Source organism: Pteropus medius, unplaced genomic scaffold (genome assembly GCF_902729225.1).
Source record: "Pteropus medius unplaced genomic scaffold, Ma_sr-lr_union100, whole genome shotgun sequence".
Taxonomy (NCBI): domain Eukaryota; kingdom Metazoa; phylum Chordata; class Mammalia; order Chiroptera; family Pteropodidae; genus Pteropus; species Pteropus medius.
Genome location: NW_024349804.1, coordinates 755,688 through 773,103, shown reverse-complemented (window position 1 = coordinate 773,103; position 17,416 = coordinate 755,688). Strand labels below are relative to the sequence as shown.

Below are 17,416 nucleotides of genomic sequence, written 5' to 3'. Positions count from 1 at the left end.
AAGACCTGACACTTAACAAGTTCCTTGGAGAAGGGAACACAGACATCACTGCTGCAGGTACTGTCAGGGTCTAGGCATTTCTCTTTCAATAAAGAAAATACAGTGACAATTAGGATCACTAAAGATAGTAGCATCAAAATGGCTGACATTCCAAAAGGAGATGAAGTTTCAGAGGCAGAGAGAACTAAAAAGGATGCAAAGAGTAGTGGCTATCTCAGGTAAGACCCTGAACTTAAGGATCTGATGTTCCTGGATTCTAATCTCTGCCCTGCTACATCTAGCTGAATGACCTTGAACAAATGAATCTATCTCCACTGAGCCAAAGACCTCTGATCTATAAAATGAGAGCCATGATTGTATATACTTCATAGGATTTGTGAGAAGATTAAAGGAGATAATGAAACAAGGTATTTAGCCCAGTAACTGGCATGCAGCTGGCATTTACTGAGAAGTATCTTTATCATCATCATCATCATCATCATCATCACCATCATCATCCATAATCATCTTCTTCATGGATTCATCAGGACTGGTTGCTATCCGCATTGTGTGGGAAGGCACAAAGACTAAAGTCGTTACAACAAGTCCTTGAGAAAGTCCTACCAAGCCTGATGGACCCAGATCCAGATATGACCATGAAAGCATCAGTCAAAACTCAGATGGCAGACCCTCCTCTACCATTTACTGTGTATCAGGCACTGCTCTGGGCACTTTGCACACATTAGCTCATTCTGTCCCCACAGTGAGACCTTATGAGGTAGGTACTATGGTGATCCCATACATACATATAAAGTGCTGGCCAATAAGATGGAAGCAGAGGTGTCCTGTGGGACTTCTGGGAAGTTTCCTTAAGGGGAAGGCACACTCTTTTTTCATGTCTTCCTCCTTCCTGCAATATACTAGTCCACAAAATGGAAAGTCTCACTCTTGGAATGGAGTGGCAAACCAGAGAAAGTAAAGGTGACTGGATCCCTGGCAAACTGTTAGCCGCCATATGACCCCGAAACTGCCTACCTCCAAAGTTATTGTTCTTGAGAGAGAAATACAGATAATTCTATCATATTTAAACCACCTTTGTTTCTGGTATTACATTAAAATGAATCCTAAATAATATACCAATATTGCCAAACAAGTGATATTGAGGAAATCTGACACCTTATAATGCAAGATATGAAATCAAATTCATATTAGAACCCTATGTCACCACTGACAGGTGACACTGTATATCCACAACACAAAGTATATAAGTACCATAATCAAGGTATTAAATAGAGTTTAAATGAAAATATTTTTGCTCTGGCTCCATAATTCAAAGTACAGCAGTCCTAAAAATGAGTATTTCACTGTACCAGGTTGGTTGGTTTACTCATTCATTTGTTCATTCATTCATTCATTCGGTGAGGCTGTGGTAGAGTGGGACACACTTTGGAATCAGAAAAACCTAGAGTTCAAATCCCTGCTCTTGCATTACTCACATATTCCCTCATGTTTACTTATCAACTCTTGTCTGTATTCACCACAGCTATGAAATGGTGGTCATCTAGTTGCCCCCTGAGGCTGTTACAAGGAATAAATGAAATTGTACACGAAAAAGCATCCGGCACAGGACTCAGAACATTAAAAAGGGTTCGATAACATGTTTCCTTTTTCCTTCACGTGTGTGCCTGAACTGAACATTATATGAAATATGCTTCATGTTGTGCCTGGCACATGTGCTTAATAAATGGAAGAATATAAGAATAACTTTACTGCTATTAGTAACAATGATGCTAACAGTAACAGTAGCAACCAGAGTAGTGGTCCTAGTAATAGAGATAGTAAAATAACCAAAAGCTGAACCTAGAGAGGGTGATTTCGGGGAAGGATCCCAGAGGTGCGTGGTTAATACTACGTGATCAAGACCCAACTGCTCGGCATCAAGTAGGAGAGTGTTTCTGGGAGACACGTGGAATTTTTTCCCGTCGGTGCCTTCATGGCAGAGTCCAGTAACCCAAACAGCTACTTCCCTAGCTCGCCAATGTCATCTGAAAAGAACCTCTCTCTACACCTGCCTGTGTAAGTTGTCCAGTGAGTTTCTCTCCTCCCTCAAAAATAATTTTTTAAAAAAAGGAGTTGAGGAATGAGATAAACTAGCCTCCTAGAATGTGCTCTCCTCTAAAGATTTTTGTACCACATGTCCGGATGCGAGATGACCTCCCCAGGGCACAGGGGCGGGCAGGGCATTCTGCATGACACAAGACGAGTCAGGGAAGGCACAAGTGGGCTACGCCAAAGGCCACAGGAAAGCCTCGAAGGCACTGGCCCTGAGCCCCGTGCTAGAGCCAAACAGAACCCCTGGTGTCGTCAGACTTCTGGGCCTTCTGACAGCGGGGAACAATGCGACCAGTATTTATAAGACATAGGCTCGAAGTCCAAAAAATGTATGGTTTGTCAATGCCGTGGATGCTGTTATGACTGATGATTATGATAGTGATAAGGAGTGAGTGACATAGAAGCTACACAGTATTTATTGCTGAGTAGGAGAAAGAACAAGTTCTAAAAACAGCATACAGTGACAGACATCAGAATAACAGTCACCTGGGGCGGGGGGGTGACTGGGAAAGGATACGCGGAAACTTCCAGGGGGCTGGGGATGTTGTATATCTTGATCTGCGAGGCGGTTACACAGGTGCGTACACACGTGAAAACACACAGAGCACTCACTGAAGGTATGTCAGCCTCGACACGAATAAAAAATAAAATAGCGTATGACACAAACTTGGTGTTAGAAATGAAGGCATGGGAAAATGTCTGGAAGATTATACACTAAAGTGTTAACAGCAGTCAGCTCTGGGCACTGGAATTAGTTCTTTTTTTTCTTTTACGTGTTATCTATATTTTCTAAATGTAGGGGGTGCAGTGAGTTCATATTACTTGGATATGTGAAGTTAACTCCACCATGATCCGAGGTTTTATCACCTCCAAGTAATCCTTTTGGCCCCTCACTTTGTGCAAACCTCTCCTCACTCCCAGATTCAGTCCATCACGGGCGGGTCCCCCACAGCTCCCTAAGGAAGCCCTCTGCGCTGGGGGCGACGCGGGCGGGAGTGAGGAGGTGAATCCTCGGCACTGGTGGGTTCTCTCACACGCTCTGACAGGGCCAGCTCGCCTGGCGCACCTGCCTTTGGCCTACGAACAGCAGAGGTGGTGTCCTGACAGGCCTGTAAGATATGGTCGCATGAGCCGGTTTCCTGACACCACTTTTGCTCACCTTCCAGCCATGTTGAATTCTGGGCAGGAATCTGGAACTGGACCAGAAAAGTCTCTTTTCAGTCAAGGTCTTGGGTTTAGCGCCAGGTCAGCTGATATGAGTGGGTGGAAGGTCTGAACCCAAAGCATCCAGTGGGGAAAACACCTAAATTGGAGTTAAAAAGACGGGCTTCTTGCCAAATGACCATAAAGAAGCTTCTTTGTCTATAAAATGAGGACCCTACCCCTGGTCATTCTAACTGACAAGGTGGTTATAAGGATCAGATAAGGGAATGTAGAGAGAGGTGACAACATCTTGTTGGACTTTGCACCCCAACTCTTAGCAAAGTGCCTGCGGCATAGTAAATCCTCTTAAATATCAGTGAAAGAAAGACAAATGTAAGGAGTTACTTTTATTATTTCTCATGATGAGAAGATGACTATAAGAACCAAAGAAATGACATCATTTCTTGCATAAGAGTCAACTACGGGTGGCAGATAATCTTGGACAAGCTTCAATTCCAGTCCAGAGCAGAGCTAAGGCTGCTGTGTGTTCAGACACACAACACAGGTCAGAGACCTAGTATAGGAAGCAGATTTTTATAAGCAAATGATTTCCCACCCGCAGCTGCTGCCTGACTATTCTCAAGCAATATATCTGATACCACAAAACTCCGGTTCGGAAGAAAGGAAAAGAAGGGAGAGAGGGAGGGAGGGAGGGATTTTGACTAATAGTAAATTCACAAATCTCTTAGAGCTTAATAAAAGGAGATTTGACTTACAACCTGTAAAAGATCACGATCTCTATTTGGAAACTCGGACAGTCTGTGAGATCAAATGGATATATGAGGACTTTGGGGAAAGAAACAGATGAGAATGTTTTTGTCCCAACCAAAACAAATGGCTGTCCTTGTTTTAATTCAGTAGTTTTTCAATTCAGGAGTTAACTGAGAGCCAAATAGGTTTGTCATCTCTTTTCAATTTGTTTATTATGCACGGGACTTTGCACTGGGCACAACAAGCGATTCACAAATGAATCAGCCCTTTCTTACTCTCAGTAACTCCAGGCTAGAGGTGAGGCGAGAACACAAATGCTTCTAACGTCAGGCATCCAGGCAGACACTGGTCACAGAGGTGTGTTTAGATGCTGTGGATAGAGAAGGTAAGGGAGCTTTCAGTCGGGGGGCACAGTGGTCATGACCAAGCCTTGGGAGAGAAATGAGGAGAAATGAGAGGACAAGCGTTCCAGGCAGAGGGCAGGGCCTGAGGAAAGGCCAGGTGCATGGAAACCCAAGGTGGTTGTTTGCCAGGAGCACAGGACATGTGAAAAGGAGAAATACAAAATATAGTTGGAATGTTTGGTTTGGGTGAAAGTAAGAAAGGTCTTAAATAACAACAGTCTGAACCAAAGTGAGAGCCAACAGGAGCTTGGGAGGTCTCTGAGCCGAGAAGGGTCAGGACAGAGTTCTGCTTCCAGGCACCTGAGCAGGCAGTGATGGGTGGGATGGAAAGCTGGAGGGAGATGCAGGAGGCGAGGAGGCTGATGGAGGTGCCTGCAAGAAGCCATGGGGGAGAGGGATTACTGGTGCACCTTTGTGAGCAAGTATTGTATCTTTCCCCGAGTGCCGCCATCAGCTTAATAAGAAAGAGGCTTATTCAAAACCCCAACAAATGAGGAAAGCAGAGTGGTCAGTAATGGCTCTGAAGACCAGAGAGGGGTACAGATAGGGAGGGGCCAAATTATCGGGGCAGAAGATTGGACTGAGGGACACAAGAGGGATGCAAAGTCAGAAGGTGGTTAAGTGGGGCACAGAAGAGGCCACAGAAATGGAAGGTGCTCAGGAACTGACTGAGTAGCTACGAACTTGCTGGAAGGTGGGGCCCCGCTGGAGACTATCGGGAAAGAAGGAAAGGTACAGCTTGACCCTGATGGTGCTCATCAGGCTGGAGCAAATTAAAAAGCAAATTGGAACTGGCTAAAAAAGGAGTCCCATCCCTGCCACCTCTAATACTGCCTTGGTCATGGGGTCTGCAGGTGGCAGAGCAAGCAGATATGTCAATCTGCGCCCCAATCAATATGAATTTTCAATGGCATCATCTTGACAGCCAGCAGCTGACACATCACCTCCCTCTGCAGAAGCATCTCTGAAGGCCTGGGAAGGGTTTTCCTGAAGCCCAGGCATGGACAGGACCATCACCTCGGCTGTAGAGGGTTGGAGACTTTAAAACACACTTTCACATCCTCTCACTTTATTCTCATTTTAAATGAGGGACACAAAACAGATATTATTATCCTCATTGTATAAAGTCCAGTTCTGGAGAAGTCAGATTTGCCCAAGACCAAGCAGTGACCTAGTAGTGGAACTTGAAGATTTGTTAAACCCACTGCGGTCTGAGCCAGAAAGCTAGCCAGGACACTGGGCATGGGCTGGGGCCATGTGGACACTTACTCCCAGCTCCTTCAGGGCCAAGATCAGCTTGGGGGAGAGGATGGGAGAGGGGTACACCAGCAGGTGAGCAGGGCTGGCTTCAAAGAGTGTTGCAAATGGCAAGGTAAATTCTTCCTTCCTTCTTTCCTTCTCTTTATTCCCTCCCTGCCCCGCTCCCTTTCACAAGTACCCGCTAAGTATCACGTGCTTGGCACTGTGCTAGACATTGGTGACCATCCACCTCTCTGAGGGTCCCCCAGACTCAGGAACCCTGTTACCTTGCCCTCTTATCCTGCCAACAATCCCACATTTTCCAACTGAAATAGACCATCCACTTCCCAACCTCTGGAGGCCCAAGGAAGGGAGGAAACCCAAGCAGAGGATATTTGAGCTGGGCCTCAAAGTAGAAGGTCACCTGTGGATGCACACACAGGTTTAGAGATGTCTCAGGGTAGGGAATGACCTGGTAACAGTCAGGAATTCTGCAGAGAGTGGGGGAGGTGGTAGGCATTCGGGATATGGGGAGCTACGGGGGGCGAGGAGGCAACAGGGCCCTTGGAGACCAACTGACAGACTGGCTTTTGCTTTACAAGCTCTGGAAAGACATCAGAGAGCTTTAGGCACAGGAGTGGTAAATCACTTCAGTGCTTAGAATGACAACTATTGTAACTGCATAGAGGAAAGACGATCTTAGAAGACATTGCAAATATTCCCAGGAGAATGGAGAACTTGGGCCATGGAGGGATTGTGGAAATGGTGACACGGAGCCCTTACTTAAGGATTTGTACAAAAGCAGAAAATATGGGCCTTAGTGAATAATTAAATGCGGGGGGTGGGGAGGGTAAGTTGGGAAGAAGAATCAAAGAAAACTCCACAGTGACGTTGTTAATCGAGATAAGACAAAAGAAGGAAAGAGATAAAAGGCAGAAGACAGAGGGATGAATTCGGTTTAGGGCACACCAAGAGCGAGGTGCCTGGGGGACATGTCCAGTGGCCGCAAGGAAGGATACAGAAGCCCAGCATGTAGGGAAAGAAGGGTGTAGTGTCAGAGGCTGCACAGCCAGGTGTCACGTAGGTTGAGGCCTGAAGAAAGGCCAATGGGTGCGGCAAGTAGGAGGCTGGTCTTGGGTGGCCCTGATAAGGGCATGTTCAGCATCAAAGAAGAGGTGGAAGGCAGACTCAGGTGGGCTGAGAGTGGATGAGAGCAAGGAGACAGAGGTACAGGTATTGGTAGGAGTGTCCTGCTCAATCCCCATGCCCGTTCGGCCCCTCACATACACTCTTGGAAGATCAGTTACCTTCCCAATGCATTCAGGCAACTTCTGCCCTGTTCGAAGGTACAATCATGCTGTCAGTCGCCTCCACAATAAAGCCTACACTCAGGACCCCACCACCTTATTCAGCTAACAGAGTTCGAGGTCTGCCTAACAAACAATACCTGATGTCCCACTATGTGTCCCCAGCCAGAGACCAGACAGTCTGGGATTTCCCAAACAAGCCCTGCATTTGGCCACCTTTGCACCTTTGCTATCTCTCCTTCTGCCTAGGACACCCCTCCTTCACATCTCCACTTGCTGAAATCCCACCCCAGATTCCTGGCCCAAGTGCCACCACCATCAAGAACCTTCCTCAATCCCCCAATCTAGATTAACTTCTCCTTAATCTGCAGGGCACTTGCCACAGTGTGTCGTAGTGTAGTGGCCTTATCCCCATTCTCTGTCACCACTGGACTGTAAGCCCCTCGAGAGCAACTGTCTTATGTATGAGGTTTTTCACGCAGTAGTACTCAATGTGTCTGATACATTCTCCTCTGCCATGTCCCCCATCCCACTGAAATATCCCTGGGCTGTCCTCCATTCCTCCTTCATGCCAACAAGGCAAACTAACACCGAGACGAAGCCTTCCTGATGTCACTAACCCCCGCCAGTGTGTCTGCCATTAATAAAGCTATATAGCCTTGACTCCCTTTCCATAAACGAGGATGTGAAATCAACGTAGAGGACATGCAAATGGGCTGGAACTGCGTCGGTTCTGAAATGCTATGTCAGTATCCTCACTCAGGTCCTGCTCCTCTCCAGCCATAGCACGAAGCTCATCATTCTGGAATTCCTGTCTCCTACCCCAACACAGGAAGTCACAGTCCCTTCTCTCAGGAGCTCACTAACGTGTGTCAGAGTTAAGATCCACACACAGAGAATGTCCCTTCCTCTCAGGGGCCATCAAGTGCTGTGTGAATGGTTTAGAACCTAAGCTACGTAAGGCAATAGGACAAAGAGCTCTTTCGAGCATGGTTGGCCATGGATGGTTTTATGATTTTATGAGGAATGTGGGCTTCTCTTCCACCTTGAAGGTGTGATAAAGGCTGTGGTACGGGAAGAAATGGAAGGCCACCTGAATGAGGTCGTGGTGCAAGAATAAGGTAGGAGCCACAATGCATGACAGATCGGTTTGGCTAGAGCAGCCATTTATGAAAAGAACAATGACACCTAAGGCTATAAAGGTCAAGGCCAGCTTGAGAAGGGTCTTGAATACCAGTGAGGGGGACTTTTGAGTAAGAGAACCTGGTGATAAGTGTTTAGTTTTTTTAAGGGGGCTTAATAGGTCAGTTGTGTAGAGGGTAGACTGGATTGAAGACGATCTGATATCCTGAACATAACTACGATGTGTTACGATAAAATAGCATAAGATACTGGAAACAGCAGACTAGAAATGAAAGGAAGATGGAGAGATTTCAAAATAAAAATCCAACCAAAGGTTTCTGTTCCTTGGGGACCAGGTAGCACCTACCACTGGCACCATTTTACCTGATGGGCCAGAGAGAGAGGCAGGCTCTCCACTAAGCAAAGTCCTCTACCATGAGGTACCCAAAGCCCCAGTATAGTTTTATTGGTGGAAAATCAGGCAGTGAGTAAGAAATGTCATTCGCTCTGGTCATTTTCATTCAGGGACTAGCCAGAGTCCTTTTCTAATCTTCAACCAATTATTTTATTCAATGTGTAAGTCAGTAAATTAATTTTTAACATAATAAGAGTAGAAATTGTCAATTTTAGAAGCACATATGCGAATTTCCCTGCACAGGAGAGAACATGAATCCCATTAGTTAAAAATAGCAGTTGTGCTCACTTTCCCCCACATGCTAATTTTAATAAACTTACTCTGAAATTAGCCTGCCTCTATGAAGATAGCTGCTCATCAAAAATGTTCCCAGTAAGCACTAAGCTCGCCTTATAAGAGTTCAAGTGCTCCCAGGAAACTGTGAACAATGCAGAGTTCTAAATGGAACTCATTTTCTTCTCGCCAGACTCGGTCCCCGCCCCCTCCACCTTTTGTCATACCCAGCACACCGCTCTCTAGCCACTCGCCAAGGGTTACCTTGGACTCATTCTAGCGCATCTTCCCAAGCCAGTTGGCTAGGAATCCTGTAGGGATCATCCTTTAAAAATCTTTCTTGTAGCCATCCCTTTTTCTCTATTCCCACTGATGCTGTATCCTCTTATTACCTCATCAAACACCCAGGCATTCACACGTTCTGTATTTACTGAGCACCTACAAAGGACAAGGTACAGCTCTTAGTGCTAAGGTCACAAATTAATAACACGTGGTCCCTACTCTCAAGGAGTTCTAGATCTTTTGAGTCCAGTGGAGAGAGAAGAGTCAAGGATTAGTTAGAAAAATCACATGATAAGCGGTATGATATCGGGACAATAAGAGTAATTTGGGAATGTCGATGGTAAAAGAAAAAAACTAGATTAATAGTCTCTCATCTCAACTTGTCTTTTCCTGATTCCTGGCAAAGTTACCAATTTGTCTTTATTTGGTAAATAAAGGCTTGCTGACAAGAAAGGCTCAGTGATTACTGAGTTCAGTGGAAACAAATGTACCCCAAGCATTTTTATCAACTTGTATTCTAGCTAAAAAGTGCCTCCCTGTTACCAGCTACATTAGAGCACACCCTTCTGTCTTGCTTTTGAAGTCATTCCATCTCTGATGCCCTTGGCTATCCAACCGTCATGTCTGCCAAACTTCAACCCATGAGTTTCCCATTTCGGTCTTCATCTGGAGCATGACCTCAGACATCAACCGCCAGCTGTTCACACGTGCTTCCTGGCATGACGGCCCATACCCTCTGAACCAAAGGAGAGGGGCCAGTTCAAATGCCACTTCTTCTCAGAAGACTTTTCCTACTTTGTGCCTCACCAACTCCCTACATATGTGTCTAAGGTATATCGTTCACTATCGTGCACTGTTTTTTCATTTAACAATAATATTAATATCAGCAATACTTTGAAAGATTAACTGATATCCTACCTGTCCATCTTGCCTCCATTTCCTGTAACCCTTATGCTGTTTCTCCCCATATATGCTTCTGCCTTTTTAGAAGCCAGAAGTCTGCCTTTGTGTTCCAAGGAGGTAACACAGGTAACAAAGTTATTGGCTTTTCAGTTTGGAAAGCCTGGTCCTTAAGACATCAGGGCATGGAAGAGTCCGCCAGTATCCCCCTTCCCCATGACCCCTACAAAAGACTACAAAAGATTTCAGAGTTGGAAAAAGGGCAAAGGCAGAGTTCAAGGAAGGAGAACTTGGTTATCAGTGAGTCTCTAAGAATAAACACTGAGCTTTGCCCAATCAGCCTGGGGTGGGGAGAGCAGAGCAAGGACTGGGGGACCAAGGAGGAAGGGGGCGTGGCTAGTTGTGATGGAAACCTGAGGAGTTGAGAGGCGAGGAGCAAAGCTCTCTACGACAATGGCCGTCTTAAATATCCGTTCCCCTCTTTTTCAAAAATTAGATTTATTGAGGCAAAATTTACATAGAAAAAAGTTCGCCCTTTTTGGGTATACGGTTCTATGAATTTTTACAGCTTACACAGTCATGTGGTCATCCCGCCATGTAGGCATAGAATGCAACCATCTCTCCAAAAGGTTCCTGCGTGTTCCTCTGCAGTTGGTCCACTCGCCCTACTCTCAGGCTCTGGCAACCATCGATCTGTTTTCTGTCCTTTTAGTTTCGCCTTTTCAAGAATTTCATATAAATGGAATCTTACAGTAGGTATGTCTGAGTCTCTGGCTTCTTTCGGTTACCGAATGTTTTTAAGATTCATCCATGTTTTTGCATGGATCAGTACGTTCCTTCTTAATGCTGAGCACAGTTCCATTATAAGAATACAGCACAGTTTATTCACTCACTGGTTAATGGGCTTTGGGATCATTTCCAGTTTTCAGCAATTATAAATAAGACTGCTATAAATATTTAGATACAGTGTGAACATGTGTCTTCATTTCTCTTGAGTAAATATCGAGGAGTAAGATTGCCGGGTTCTTTAGTTAGGTGTATTTTTGACTACGAAACTTTTCAAAAGTGGCTGTACCATTTTATATTCCTCCAGCAATGTATGAGACTTCCAGTTGCTCTGCATCCCTGTCAGCACTTGGCTTACTGATTTTTTATTTGCTTTTCCATTATAATAGGTGTGTTGTGCATCTTATTGTGGTTTTTATTTACATTTCCCTAATGACTGATGATGTTGAGTATCTGTTCATGTGCTAATTTGCCATCCAAATTTCTTTTTGAGTGCAGTGTCTATCTAACTCTTTTGCCTATTTTTAAACTTAGGTTATTTTCTTATTATTGAGTTAGGAAAGTTCTTTATATATCCTACATGTCTTCAGCTCACATTTTCTCCCAGTCTGTGGCTTGTCCTTTCATTTTCTTGACAGAGTCTTTCAAAGAACAGAAGTTTTTAATTCTAATAAAGTCCAATTTTTCTTTTTCTTTTTTTTATGGTTTGGGTTTTTTGTGTCCTATATATCCTTCTCACTTTTTAATCTCCCAAATTTTGAAAGATCACCTCAGATGGTGATAAGAAGAACTCTCCTAAACTTAAGTTGGGCATGTCCAACGAAAGACTGCCTTACCTGGCCTCCCTTGCAGCTAGGTGTGGCCATGTGGCTATGGTCAGACTAATGAAACATAAGTAGAAGTGATATGTACAACTCTCCAGTCACCCCTAATTAAAGAAAAGCCCCTTGCCTGAACTACCCCTTCCCCCTCTTTTACCTATCTCTCTCTCTCTCTCCTTCTCGCTCTTCCTCTTCTCATGGGCTCAGACAAAAATGTGGTGACAACCAACTTTAACCATACCATTAAGGACTACTCCCTAAGACACAATAGAGTAACAAGATGGAATAAACCTGGGTTCTCTAATGACTCGTGGAGCAGGGGTGCCTTCCCAATGAACCACTACCCTGTGACATGAAAGGCACCTACACAGCTACCTGATTTAAAACAATATATTTGGGGGCTAGAGATCTTGGTTACAGTGGCTTGGAGTTTAACAAAGACACCCTTCTTTCTCAGGAAGTATAAAACAATTCTGAGTTCCCTGGACCCAGCCTGCCATTGTGTGGTACCTCTATGTAGATGACACAATAGTTTCCCAGAATTGCCCTCGCCTCAGCAGTAATTCGGGGGCAGCAGAATATGACCTTGCCCCTACCTTGGAGCAAAGTCTCCCAATGCCCAGAGCAGTGAAGGAGCACTACATCGACTTGTTCTTCATCACCCAAGGTAGGATGGGTGTGGTACAGATAGCCGAAGGGCTAGAAGAAGGGCACAGCGTGACCTCCAGTGACCAATGACAAGATACTGGATTGAAATAAGGAGTGTGTGGCTAAACAAAAACATCCCAGACACGATGTGTGCCCTCCACCCCATCACCCCTGCTGATGGCTGAGTACTACTTAAGCCCCCTAGAACTTAAATACAAGTTCGGGGAAAGAGAGAGTCACGACTCCAATCCAGATTACATTTCTTCCACCCTTATAATGAGAATTAAACGAAATTAAGGTGTTATAGCAAAATAAAGAAGTTTCCATTTTGGAAACACCTGAGTTTGTGTCCTGAGGGTCATTCTCATTGTACTAATGAGTTTGTGTCCTGAGGGTCATTCTCATTGTGCTAATGGTCACTAAACACTTACTACCTGCCAGGTGAAGAGCTAAGCACTAACAAGCATTATTTCATTTGAGCCTCACAATTATAGCACCTGTGAGGTAGGTATTTTATTATCCTATTTAAAGATGAGAAAAACCAGGCTCAGAGAAGTTGCACAGTGTAGTGATTCTCTCAACATCCATTCCTTTTCGGGCAACAGCCCCCACGGTCCCAAACTAGTCTCAGTCCATATGGTCCGGGTAGGGCCCCATGAACAGCTCCCTAATAAGGCTCTAGGACAGTGGTCCCCAGGGACCGGTGCTCCTATGAGAATCTAACGCCTTATGACCTGAGGTGGAGCCGAGGAGGTGATGCTGGCGCTGGGGAGCGGCAGCAAATACAGATGAAGATTCGCTCGTTTGCCCACAATTCACCTCCTGCCGTGAGGTCCAGTTCCTAACAGGCCACGGACAGGTACCAGTACTGGTACTCGTCCATGGCCTGAGGGTTGGAGATCCCTGCTCTAGGGGAGATCCTTCTTTGTCTCTCCCTGGGTTCTGACAGTGGCCAGCGAGCTTTGGCGTTCCTTGGCTCGCAGCTGCGTAACTCTAATCTCTGCCTGTGTCATCACATGGCCTTCCTTCTTCTGTGACTTCACCTCGTCTTTCCTCTATGCATCTGTGTCCAAATTTCCCTCTTCCTTGTTACAAGGACACTGGTCACTGGATCAGGAGCCCATCCTAAAGACTTCACCTTAACCTGATCACCTCTTCAAAGATTCTTCTTCCAAATAAGATCGCATTCATAGATACAGGGGTTAGGACTTGAACTTATCTTTTGGGGGACACAAATCAACCCACAACGCCAACCAGCAAATTCTCTCTGAGCTAAAGCACTCTAGGTTGGGCTTTTGATCATTTGCATCAAGAGAGTGGTAGAGGCAAGACCCACGCCCAGGTCTCAGTCCACAGCCAAGACCCAGAGCTGCGCCCTAAACCACAGGGCCACACGATATGCCCAGTCAATCGCTCTCATCCAAAAATCAGGCTCTACTTTGGGTAGAGGCGCAGGGTTAACTGTCTTCTATCTGCCTCACAGCCACTGCATGCAACACTCTCAAGGAGAATGAGTGTGATTGTTATCTAATTAATTAACCAAAATTCAAATAGTGAAATTGAATTAGGCATGGTTTATCATACGGCAGTAGGAGGAAAGATGACCAGGATTTTTATCTTGGAAATAAAAAGTTATTGATTGTCCTCATGGCTGCATACCGAGGTTTTCCTGATTTTGAAAGACCGCCTCAGGTGGTGATAAGAAGAACATTTCCCCCTCCCCACATATTTAATTTCCAGAACAGAACTCCAGCCATGCTTCTTTCACATGCATGGCCACGTTTACTTCAGGGCCTCAGAGGAGGCTGTAATTTCAGCTTGTTACACTAAAAATATGAAAATATAACTGATCTCTGTAGGATCGTGGTAAATGAAAACTGCTTCCTAGAGGCAAGCCAAGGAAGCAGACTGATTGAATGAGAGCACAGGCTCTGGGCAGGACAGGCGACGGAGTGCGGACCCAGGGTGGGAGGTAGAAACCGGGACTTCGGCAGGAATAGCTGTGAGCACATCAAAAAGCCCATCTGGCCCGGTCAGATGTCAGGGGATGTCCTCCCCAGTTCCTTCGGCTGGCTTCCAAAATCACTTTGAAACACCAATAGCCACTGACCACACTCTTCCTTGAATCCTACCTGGCTGAGCACCAGACAATTCTCCACACCAGGCCCAGTCCACACCTGGCCAGCTGAACTAGAATGCGCAGCGGAGTCATCTGGGTAGCTCAGTTTGTGAGAAACACAGATTTGGGGCTACGCCCCCAGGCACTTTCACGCCCTATGCGTATCTGTTTCCTGTGCCTGCCATAACAAATGACCACAAACTGGGTGGCTTAAAACACAGAAATGTATTCTTTCACAGTTGTGAAGGCCAGCAGTCCAAAATCAAGGTGGTAATAAAATTAGTTTTCTCTGGAGGCTCAGAAGCAGAATCTGTTCCAGGCCATTCCAGCTTCTGGTGGCTGCTGGCCACCCTTGGCATTCCTTGGCTTATTGCTGCATAACTCCCATTTCTGCCTCTGTCTTCACACGGACGTTCTCTTGGTGTGCCTCCGTCTTCCCACAGCATTCTCCCTTGTATCTCTGTGTCACAAATCTACCGTTGGTTTCTTTTGTAAGGACACCATTCATTAGATTGAGGGCCCATCCTAAATCTGGGATAACCTCATCTTGAGATTCTTAACTTGATTCTATCTGCAAAGACCCTATTTCCAAATAAGGTCGCATTCATGAGGGTGGAAGGTTAGGGCTCAGACGAACCCACTAGAGAGGAGTGGGGGCAGGGAGATATTTCAATCCACTACAACAGATCTGGGGAGAGACCCAGAATCTTGCATTTTTGCCAAAAATGCAAAGCGACTCTGCGCTCTGCTCGCAAAATGACTCCGATGCAAGTGATTCGTGGATCATATTCTGAAAAACACTTAATCGATTTGCCGAGGATTAAAAAATGAATAAGACATGGTTCCTGGGTAACCTGCTATCTAGTGAAAAATACAGACAGATGAACTGATGATTAAAAATACAAAGAAAGGTCTAACGATCCCAGCCCCCAGAGTCAGACAGACCAGGTTCCAACCCTGTCCCCTCCAGCCGTAAGGCTCTGAGCAAGTTCCTTAGCCTGTCTGAGCCACAGTCTCCTTATCTGTAAAATGAGAAATAATTTCTACCTTATACGACTATGAGAAGGAGGCCATGTAAATTGGCTGACATCAAAGACAGACTCAAGAAATAGCTATTAGCCATTGTGAAGGCAGAAGACATATGCATGCATTTTCGCATCCCCCAGTTCCTCGCTGTGTGCCTTCCGCGTCCTAAGCCTCTAATGAAGGCCTGTGGAAGACATTAAGGCATAACTCTGGAGAAACGTGGCTGGCAGAGGCAAGACAACTCCGGAAAGACTCACTTCAGGATGTCGACTCATTCTACAAGCAGTTTTTGAGCACCTGCTGTGTATGGTGCTCAGTGTGTAGTCCCTTAGAACAATGAGCAAAGTAAAATGCAGCCTAGCTGGGAGACTGCTAGGTTACAATACAATGCACCTCCTTCCTTCGGTTTTTCGTCCTTCACATTCCATTCTTTAATATTCCCTTAGTGTTAGTGTGACTCCCCTCCCGAACCATACCACATGCTCCAGGAGTCCTTTGAGGGTAGAAGGGGTTCTCTCTTCACCACTCAACCTCAAGCACCTAGCAATGAACCTGACTCCTAAAAGGCATCTGATAAGCATTTGTTGGCATAGTGAATATTCTGCTGCTCTTTGAGTCCAACACTGGACTTCTATGAAGAACCACCTCCAGCCTCCTTGACTGCTGGGTATGATTCTTTAAGGGCCTGCGAGAAAAGATGCCCAGAGGATATGTACCCTGACCTAAAGCCTGAACGTTAGAGGAGATGAGGACAGGCTGTAATACAATGCATCGTAATACTGTGCAGTTAGGAGCCTTCAACTACTACCCAAGAGTAAACTCAACTAGGGGAGAAGATATGACATCTCATTCCTCTTCAGAAACATAATGCTTTGCACGCACTAGACATTAAGTATTGTTATCAGGCTGACTTGGAGGCACAGAAAATGATTAGAAGAAAAAGCCGATACCGGGTTTTCCTTCCAACACCCCGCAAGGGAAAGGAGCAAGCAAACCATTACACCTGCGCATGTGCACAGGAGTAAAGAAAAAGAAGCCCCACGTGGGCCTTCGGGTGGAGAATAATTGTCGGGAGAGAGAGAAGAGAGAATTTCTGGTGGATGGTCCGCATGGCTAGGTAACATGGGTAGCCAACTGCCTTCACAAATGGTGTAAGTCAGGACAAGCAAATTACCTGTGATAAGGAGACACCAGCACTCCCTCTCACCTGGAGAAGTCGGGCAGCCCCCACCAGTCCAAAAAACTCTTAGGGTGCGCTGAAGAGGGAATGGCATAGGAGTCCCAAAACAGACCTCAGGGGAGTTTATGACAAAACAGAGGGGCGTGGTGACCGCTGCTTCCACAAGTCGATGACTTCAGCACCTGCGTTTCACTCCTTTGATAAATGGCTCACCACCTTACACATAGTAGGCCGGCGGTAAACACGTGTTGACTGAATTGAGTAAGTGAATGAACGAAGGACCGGGCCGTCCCCCACCCAAACCTCCGCGCAGGTAATTCCACCTGGCCTAGGTGTTATCCCGGGCGGGATTTCCCCCCTGGCACCACCTTTCAGCTTCGGCACTGGGCGTCCAATCGCTTGGCTCCAAAACAGTGGTGAACAGGAAGGCAGGTGGGACTTGGCTCCTGCTCCCGGATCTCCGGACTTCTCCCTCCAATCCAGGGCCAAGCCAAGCCGGAGGGAAGTCCCCTCCCCAAAGGCTGGCACCAGATGGCGTGGGAGAAAGTGGCCCCGGGATAGACGGGAAAGTGCGGGGGGAACGGCGCACAGGGCGGGTCGCGCGGGGCCAGCGCGCCGCGGCCACCGGGGGCGCGTCCCCGCGCGTCCCTGCCCCGGCTCGGCGCCCCGGGGGGCGCGGGCCCGGGGCTGGTGGCCGCCTGGCCCGGCCCATCCCGCCTGGCCGGCGCCTCGGCCTCACCTCGCTCACCAGCCCCTGCCAGTCGCTCTCCGTCCGGTCGCTGTTCATGGCCGCCTCCTGCAGGCGCGGGCCCGCTGCTCGGACGCCGCCCTCCGCCGCCGCCGCCTCTTCCTCCCCGCGCGCCGCGGCCGCGGCCGTCGCCGCCCCCCG

At 46.6% G+C, this 17,416-nt stretch overlaps 1 protein-coding gene across 3 annotated transcripts in view; it reads right to left on the bottom strand.

Annotated features, from left to right (window-relative positions):
- Window positions 1-17,415, bottom strand: part of CCDC149 (coiled-coil domain containing 149) — a 97,776-nt gene extending 80,361 nt beyond the window's left edge. For 2 of the 3 annotated variants that reach the window (XM_039838069.1, XM_039838067.1), the window contains exon 1: window positions 17,267-17,401. In XM_039838069.1, coding sequence (XP_039694003.1) covers window positions 17,267-17,314 — 48 coding nt within the window. In that variant the 5' untranslated portion in view covers window positions 17,315-17,401. Of the gene's footprint in view, window positions 1-17,266 lie in introns of all 3 variants that reach the window. The other variant, XM_039838068.1, reaches the window with a different exon arrangement.
- Window position 17,416: the final 1 nt, after the last annotated feature.